The 9,628-nt window shown below is 42.9% G+C and overlaps 1 protein-coding gene across 6 annotated transcripts in view; it reads right to left on the reverse strand.

The window, feature by feature from the left end:
- PLEKHB2 (pleckstrin homology domain containing, family B (evectins) member 2) overlaps positions 1-9,628 on the reverse strand; it is a 63,013-nt gene that overhangs the window by 1,859 nt on the left and 51,526 nt on the right. For 3 of the 6 annotated variants that reach the window (XM_011941697.1, XM_011941694.1, XM_011941698.1), the window contains one exon: positions 5,437-5,542. In XM_011941697.1, the coding sequence (XP_011797087.1) occupies positions 5,437-5,542 (106 nt within the window). Of the gene's footprint in view, positions 1-1,560; positions 1,603-5,436; positions 5,546-9,628 lie in introns of all 6 variants that reach the window. The other 3 variants (XM_011941695.1, XM_011941693.1, XM_011941692.1) reach the window with 2 other exon arrangements.

The following is a 9,628-nucleotide window of genomic DNA, read 5'->3' on the forward strand; positions in this document are numbered from 1 at the left end:
TAGCCAGGATGGTCTCAATCTCCTGACCTCGTGATCTGCCTGCCTCGGCCTCCCAAAGTGCTGGGATTACAGGCGTGAGTCACCGTACCTGGCCCAGCCTACTCTTTTTTAATACATGTCTTTATGGAGAAAAAATATTTATGTTAAGAGGTGAAAACTTCAAAAAAAAAAACCACAGACAAATTTAATATTTAATTGGCAAGACTAAAATTTACAACTGGAAATGTACTGTTTGCTCTGTTCCATGCTTCACAGCTACAATGCCTCGTAGCTAAGTAGCTTTCAAACTGCTCACGTATTAATAGGGTTAACTTTCCTCTTTGATCCTCTATTCCTTTAATGGTTCAAAGGCTGGCTGGCCAGGCTTGATGGCTGGCACCTATAATAACAGCACTTTGGGAGGCTGAGGCGGGTGGATCACTTGAGGCCTGAAGCTTTAGACCAGCCTGGCCAACACGGTGAAACCCTGTCTCTTCAAAATTTACCAAAAAAAAAAAAAAATTAGCCAGGGGTAGTGGCGCATGCCTGTAATCCCACGCTGAGGCATGAGAATTGCTTGAACATGGGAGGCGGGGGCTGCAGTGAGCTGAGATCCTGCCACTGCAATCCAGGGTCTGGGCAACAGAGAGAGACTCTCTCCCCCTACAAAAAAAAGAAAAGAAAAAGAAAAGAAAAAAAACAAACTACTCACTAGTGATGTGCACATGTGGATGAAGAGCAGAAGTGAAACCCTCAGTGATAACAAAGGTGAACATTTCCAACCACTTGCAGCACTACATACACTGAAATGCTCTTACTCAACTGAGTGCGCACTTATCCCTATTCTGCAGATGGGCAAACCGAGGCACACAATGGTGAAAGACAGTAAGGGCACACAAACCCAGGCACTCTGGCTAGGGTATGTATTTATACCCACTAATGCCTCAAATACAACAGAGGATGATGAATGACAAAAATCAAAAGGCAAAGAGTAGTACAACGAAACCACCGTAAATCTAAGGGCTGACCTCGTACAGGTAACAGTATTGGAAGCAAGTGATTATTTTTGCAATGTTTAAATTTCAAAACTAGGGAATTATGGCATTTACTTTCACAGCCCTGACATTTTAAAACGTTCAGTAATGTTAACTCCAACTAGCCAAATGTAACACGATGGAACCTGTGAGCTGACCTAATGAAAAGCTCTCCTGGAAAATCTGCATTCTCCTGCCCTTGCAGGTCATGCTGAGGTCCGCTGGCTGCAGGACCAGGCCACTCTCCTGTGGCTCCTGCTGAGCTCTGCTCCTGCACTGAACTCAGTCCTTGCCAGAGTCAGCTGTGGATGCTTCCACGTCACACTATTTTAATTGCCTAATTTAACTAATACTACATAAATGGTCAAAATGTGAATGAGGAAAAGGCAGACACAGTTTCTACGGCAACTAAGATACTACAGGAAAACTAAATAAAGGAAGGTACTTTTACAAATTACCATCAAATCAGGGAATTGAGAAAACTATAAAAGATGGGAGGATGGGAGCACTATAGTCTCAAAATCTAGAAGTCTGCTCTTGGACTTACCCCTGGAAACTGCAGTGCAATGACGTGTCATGAGGATGGTCTCTACAAGACAGAAATAGAAGACTCCAACCAAAGGAGCCAACTCAAAGCAAACACTTTAACCCCACATTATGAGAGAGCCGAACGAGCACCCACTAGTGGGTGAAATCACAGCACAATGTTTACAGAACATCTACAGTACTCTGTACTTTCTCAATTGGCTGACCAACCACTGGTCCCAATCACACTTAACAGAAAGCCTTAACCAGCTCTGTGTGTGACCAGGAGGGTTCTTGTGGACTAGCTCTAGGCTCTGAGACCCTAGCAGACAGGATGGCATGGAGGTGGCAAAGTACCCATCTGGTTGTCAGCACAAGCTGCTGTGTATCAACCACAAACCCACCTGACCCTTCCAGAGCAAGCAGGTCTGGGGGCTGCCTGGTCACCACCCTGAGGCAGGCTGCATAGTGCCCACTGATCCAGCCCCTTATGCGGCAAGCATTCCGAGTACTGCCTGTGAGAGTGCTACTTCTACTCTGCTGACGAGAGCTAAGGGCAAGGATGGACTCATTTCCGGAAGTGCCCTAAACAACCACGTCTGCAATATCTGTGCTCTCTGTACAGTAAGAAAACAGCGGCAACTGCCCTACTCTGTGGGCTGGAAGTTGAGAAAGAGGCTGGCTCTCATGTGGCAAGGCTGAGGCTTAAAACTCACCACCCCATGGGATCCCAACAGAAAAATGTGCAAAAGGAAAATGATTCATAAAAGGGGATATAAACTAAAGCAACTCGATGATTCCACTTCAGACCTACTGAAGCTATCAAAACTTTCAGAGCACAACAAGCAATCTTTATGGGATTACAGATAAACCACTGCATCAGTAACTGCTAGTAGCATTAATAAGTCGGTAAACCATTTTGGGATCAACTTGGTAAAATGCTATCCAGATTTAATGTAATATTAAGAGTTGAAATGATTAAAAATCTGGGATGTCCCTTAAACTAATCCAGAGGTAGAGAAAGGAGGCTGAGGTAGAGATAAAAGATTAGACACGATGTGGTAACTGTTGAAGCCAGTGATGGACATATGATAGTTCATTATACCATCATCCCTATTTTTTATGTTTGAAAGCGTTTATATTTTTAAATCATATCCAAAAGAACCCTCAAAAATGTCTATGCCTTCTGCCATATTAATAGAGATGCTCCTCAACTTACAGTGGGGTTACCTCCCAATAAACTCATCATAAGTTGAAACATCATAGTCAAAATGCATTTAATATGCCTAATCTACTGAACATCATACCTTAACACAGCCTACCTTCAACTGCTCAGAGCACTAACATTAGTCTGTAGCTGGGAAAATCAACTAACACAAAGTCTACTACAATCAAGTGTCAAAGATCTCATGTAACTGAAGGAGTACTACACCGAGACTGAAAAACAGAATGGGGGTAGGAGTACCTGAAGTACGGTTTCTACTAAATGTACATTGTTTTTGTACCATCGTAAAGTCAAAAAATCATTAAGTCAAACCATCCTGAGTTGGGGCCTGTCTGCATATAGAGATATATTCTAGTTGGGGGGAAAAAAAAAGGAACTATATTCTAGGCCGGGCAGGGTGGCTCACACCTGTAATACCAGCACTTTGGGAGGCCAAGGCGGATGGATCACCTGAGGTCATGAGTTTGAGACCAGACTGGTCAACATGGTGAAACCATCTCTACTAAAAATACAAAATTAGCCGGGTATGGTGGCACATGCCTGTGATTCCAGCTACTTGGGAGGCTGAGGCAGGAGAATCACTTGAACCCAGGAGGCAGAGGTTGTAGTGAGCCGAGATCATGCCATTGCACTCCAGTCTGGGCAACAAGAATGAAACTCCATCTCAAAAAAAAAAAAGAAATATATTCTAATGCATATTCAATAAGAACAAAAAGGAAAATGATTAAAGATGTTCAAAGAAGTATCTACAATAGCAAAAAAAGGAAAAAAAAAAAGAGAGAGGAAAAAAACAGCCAATACTGGAAGGTTTAGTAATATATCAACCAATATGATAATAGGCAATTACTAAAAATACTTATGAGTATTACGTAGCACTTGGGATTCAATACATATAATTTAAAAACAACACTAGAAATACAAAGGCATAATTATAAGGAGAAAATATTTTATATGGAGGAAGTACAGGAGGTCCTCAAATAACACTGTTTCATTTAATGTAGTTTCATTATAACATTAAGAAGAAGACAAGAATTGATTCCCCTCTGGGGCACCGCCTGTGTAGAGTGTGAAGGTTTTTTCCATGTTTGCGTGGGTTTTCTTGGGATAGTTCAGTTCCTTCCCATCCCAAAGATGTGTCCCTTAGGTGAATCAGCATGTCTAAACTGCCCCAGTCGGAGTGAGAGGGGGTGTGGGTGAGTGTGCCCTGCAATGAGACAGGATCCTATCCATGGTGCATTCCCACCTTGAGCCCTGAGCTGCTGGGAGAGGGTCCAGCCACCCATGGCCATGAACTGAAATAACTGGGTAAATAATTATCTTGTCTTTATTAATCTTACATGTATGTATAACTCACATTAATTTTAATGGTTAAATTAGAAGTGGTGATGTTTTTGTGACCAGAAATAAGCCACAGAAACTTAACTCTTGTTTATACCAATTAATCTGCAGTAAAATCAGTTTCATTACATGTTGTTTCACTGAAACTCAGAGTTTCCAAGAATCTACTGTTGATGTTAAGTGAGGACTTACTGTAATTCAAACAAAAGTATTTGTGCTAGGCTCACAAGACAATGGACAAATATTTAATCTGTCATAATTCCTTATTATTTTAATGGTTTTTCAACTTGACATGAAAAAAAGTCAAGCTAAAGCAGGATCCTCCAAAGTCCATGCTAGTTGAGTGAATGTGCCTCAGATTCCCAGAAGAGAGGAGTATGAAATTTCTCTATTTCTACTCCAGAACCCATTTTAAGTGCTAAATGCATCAAAAGCCAAAGCAACCACCAACAACTACAAGGACACCATCTAGGATTGTAACCAGAGGCCTCCTTGACTTCTCTGGGCACCACTATCAGTGACCCACCCTTCTGGTACCAGCTCACCTCCCACTGCCTCTGCACTGAGACACCATGCTAGTTTTGCTCACAGCCCGGGACTACTACTCCTCCTGCAAACCCCCACATTCCTGTCTCTCCTGAGCTCAGCCTCTGGCTCCAGCCCACCCACCCGTGCATCCTGCGCTATGGTGCTGTGCCCACTGTGCCTGGCCAGCCTCACTTCACAGGGGTCATCGGCCACAGTTCTGCCCTCCCCACCCTCACTGCAGCCCCAGCAGTGGCCAGCATTGTCCCACACCTCCACCCTGCCAACCACCTTACCCAGGAGACCCAACATGATACCCCTACACCAGCTACTCAGGCCTGCCATGTGTTTCATGTAAGGTGAAGAATAGAAAGAACAGACTCCAAGCCCAGAATAAATACAAGCCCTTTCCAGGCCTCTACCCCACTGTGAAACAGAACATCACCTCAGTAGTGATAACTTTCCAAGGACCTCACCAGAAGAACAGCTGAAAGGTCCCTCTCATCCCTTAAAATGGGCCTCTCACTCTGGCTGCTTCTCAATGTAAGTGAATCCCAGTAAGTACGAAATTCTCTGAGAACTAATCCAGACACAATTAGCAAAGTTCTAAAAATCAAGCCTATTCTACCTTTGCAGAGCAGTATGAAACTACCAAAGGCTTTTTTAAAGCATAGTAACAGTGATTTGTGGTCTACAACCAGAAAATATAGCTCACTTAACCTTAAACTGAAAAATAAAAATGTTCACAGGTCTCTCTGGTCTACTCAGCAAATGGACAGAAATGAGGAATGAAAGGCTGGCTTGAGTTACCTGCATATGGGTACTGGTAGGGCACGGCATATGCCTGCCCATTCGCAGCATAGACAACTTGAGTTCCTGGCGGGTACGCACCACTGTATGGCCCATAGCCGTATGCCTGCTGAAAAGAAACAGGCCCATTAGAAACACAATTGTGAAACTTCTAGTAATGTATTAAAATTGTGGTCTCCAGGTTGCAATCAATACAATTTAACAGTCAATTAAAAAGACAAAACAAAACATGAAACAGTGTGGTTATGCCCCGTTTTAAAATTACTAAAAAACAAACAAAAGCTACAATTGGAACTCACTTTCAGGCTACAGAATGAAGAAGGCAGAAAAACACAACAAAAGAAGAGAACTGGACTTGCATGAGATTTGGATTTCAATTCAGTTGAGCTGTTAACCTGGCCTTCAGTAAGTCACCTACCTAGGCCTTCCTTTGCCCATCTGTAAAATGATAAGGTTGGACCAGGTGATAAGGAGATTCACCAAAACCACTATCCTCCAGGCAAAGCCAGCCTAGAAGCAGAACCCTCTCTGGCCCAAGTTCAGCAATTCCAGGCACAAAATGGAAGATGAGGGTGTCCTGAGGTGTGGTACCTGGGCAGGTGACTGATGGTTTTCCGGCTGCACACACCTATGAAAAGATATGGCTAGAAATGGGCAGCAGACCCACCTCAACCGGCAGTGAATGACCACTATGTGCTGAGAAATACTGAAATCAAAGACTGGCCTTCCTGGCATACTCACAGGTGAGAGGAGATCAGACAAACTTGCACAATCACTGTCATTCTGTGACAAGTGCTCTGATACAGGGAGAACAGAGGTGTAACCAGGCAAATGTGTGTGTAGATCTAAACCTGTTATCTTACAAAAGCAGGAGACAAGACTCCCACTTCTAGAAGATGGAGTAGACATTCTTTCCTGTATTCCTCCTGCTAAGTACAACTACAATCTCTGGACATTATATACAAAGCAAACACAAGAAGACTGAAGAGTGAGGAGAAGACAGACGGGCGAGGAACTTTAGCACCTGAGGGAGGACCTGGGTTTCCTTTTTGCTTCACATATCCCGCACTGGGTAATGGGGAAGGTGGCAAGTTGGAAGTGCCAATCAGTGCAGACCAAAAAGACCCTGAGAAGAGCTGCTCTCTTTAACAAAGAATCTAAGAAGGAAAGGAACAACCTAGCAGGACAGAACGTTTTTAGACAAGAACCTCTCTACTCCAGGGAACCACCACAGAAAAACCTTCAGCCTCACACCAGCAAAGGCCAAGCGTGAAGAGCCTGAATTTCCGTGCTCAGCAGGCTGTATACAGCAAGGCACCGCGAGTCCTCAGAACACCGTCGAGTAAGACTGAGTAGGGGGCTGAGAATTTCTTCCCTGCCAGATAGAAACAAAACACCCCCATCCCGCTGGGTGGTGTCCACGGAGACCATGTGGGGAGCCAGAACCCCACTCCCACCCAGCAGAAATAAGGTGCTCTCCCTATTCAACTGAGATGGGGTCAGCAGAGACCAAGTGGAGAGCGAGTCCTTTCAGGACGTCTCAGTGGCAACCATGGTATCAGCGGAGGCTCTGGGGGAAGCAGTAAGAAAGAGCCTCTCCTCTTCTCAGACAGGGTGGTCTCAGTGCAGATCTAGTGAGAACCTAAATTCACAACTCCCTCCACAGCGACAAGAAACCTGGCCCATGGGTGTCAACTGAGGCTCAAGGCGAGCCTGGACTTCCACCTCTACCTGGCAGCAATAAAGCAGCCCCCGAGAAGCAGGCCTGCTAAAACACGAGATTTAAATAAGATTCAGAGTCTTACACTACTTAAAATGTCCAGCTTTTGATCAAAAGCCATCACACCAAGAACCAGGAAGATCTCAACTAAATGAGAAAAGACAACAAAAAACACAAACACAAAGATGGCAAAGATGTTGGAATTATCTGGAAAGATTTTTAAAGCAGCTATCATAAAAACTTTTCAACAAGCAATTATGAAAATACTTGAAATAAATAAAAAATATAAAATATCTACCACAAAACAGAAAAATCTCAGTAAAAAGTAGAGACATACGTTCATTTTTTATATATCAAGATATAAAGAATAACCAAATAAAAATTTCAGAACTAATACAATAACTAATTTAAATAATTCAACGAATGAGCCCAACAACATAATGGAGATGACAAAAGGAAGGAATCCATAGACATGAATATAAAGGGTAGAAATTACCCAATCAGAACACAACAGAGGAGAAATAGATTGAAGTAAAAAAAAAAAAAAAAGAAAAGAGCATCTCTGGGACATATCAGACTAACAGGGATGTCATCAGAGTGCCAAAGGGAGTAGAAGGAGGCTGAGGTTGGAAAAGCACTCAAGAAGAATGGTTTAAGGCCGGGTGTGGTAGCTCACACCTATAATTCCAGCACTTTGGCAGGCCGAGATGGGCGGATCATGAGGTCAGGAGATCCAGACCATCCTAGCTAACACAGTGAAACCCCGTCTCTACTAAAACACACAAAAAAATTAGCTGGGCATGGTGGTGGGCACCTGTAGTCCCAGCTACTCCGGAGGGGCTGAGGCAGGAGAATAGCGTGAACCCGGGAGGCGGAGCTTGCAGTGAACCGAGATCGCGCCACTGCACTCCAGCCTGGGCCACAGAGCGAGACTCCGTCTCAAAAAAAAAAAAAGAATAATGGTTTAAAATTTTCCCAAGTTAGCAAAAACCCAAGCCCATATATTCAAGAAGCTGAATGAATACCAAACAGGATAATCCCAAAGAAATCCATAAAAATACACAGTACAGTCAAACTTTTGAAAACCAAAGTCCACAGAGCAAGCAGAAGGAAGGAAATAAAAGAGTACAATCAATGAAATTGAAAAACAGAAAATGTGAATAAAATGAAAAGCTATTTCTTTGGAACTATTTATAAAATTAATCAAACCTTTAGTAAACTGTCAAAAAGAGCAAAGACAAATTACCAGTATCAGGAAAGAATGAACTGGAGGATTTTTACTATAGACTCTGCAGACATCACAAGGATAATAAGAAAACACTATAAAGAACTCTACACACATAAATCAGACAACTTATAAGAAAAGGAACAATTCCACAAACACTACAAACTATCAAAACCTACTCCATGCAAACTAGAGAATCTGAGTAGAACAGTCACTATTAAGAAAGCTGCAGGCCTGGAGGGAAAGGTCACATGAGGATACAGGGAGGAGGAGGCCATGTGCAAGCTCAGGAGGGGCCTCGGGAGAACCAACACTGCCAGCACCTTGATCTTGGGCCTTCAGCCTCCAGAACTGGGACAAATAGATGTGTGTTGGTTAAGCCAAACAAAGGAAAAAGAGGCTGGGTGTGGTAGCTCATGCCTGTAATCCCAGCACTTTGGGAGGCTGAGGCGGGTGGATCACGAGGTCAGGAGATCAAGACCATCCTGGCTAACACGGTGAAACCCCATCTCTACTAAAAAATACAAAAAATTCACCGGGCGTGCTGGGAGGCTGAGGCAGGAGAATGGTGTGAACCCAGGAGGTGGAGCTTGCAGTGAGCCAAGATCGCACCACTGCACTCTCCAGCCTGGGCAACAGAGCTAAACTCTATCTCAAAAAAAAAAAAAAAAAAGAAAAAAGAAAACAGATGTTTTCACTAAAAATCTCCCAAAAAAGAAATCTCTAGGACCTGATAGTTTCACTGGAGATTTCTACCAAATTTTAAAGAAGAATTAACACCAATTCTACACAATTTCTCCCAGAAAAGAGCAGAAAACACTTTCCGATTTATTCTATAAGGTCACTATTGCCTTGATAAAATAAGACAAAGCACAAAGACAGAAAACTATAGACCAATATCCTTCATAAATATAGATAGATGCAAAAATCCTTAACAAATATTAGCAAATTGAATTCAGCAATAAATAAAAAGAACCACACACCATGACCAAGTAGGCTTTATTCCAGGGAATGCAAGGCTGGTTCAGTATGTGAAAGCCAAACACTATAATCCACCATATTAGCACGCTAAAAAGAAAAACAAAGCCTCACAATCATATTAATTACTGTAGAAAAAGTATTTAACAAAATCACTTTCGGAGGCCAAAGCAGGAGGATCACTCGAGGCCAGGAGTTCAAGACTACCCTGGGCAACAGAGCAAGACTCTGTCTCCACCAAAAAAAAAAAAATTTTTTTTAAGTCCCCT

This window comes from Colobus angolensis, unplaced genomic scaffold (assembly GCF_000951035.1).
Source record: "Colobus angolensis palliatus isolate OR3802 unplaced genomic scaffold, Cang.pa_1.0 Scaffold20, whole genome shotgun sequence".
NCBI classification, from domain to species: domain Eukaryota; kingdom Metazoa; phylum Chordata; class Mammalia; order Primates; family Cercopithecidae; genus Colobus; species Colobus angolensis.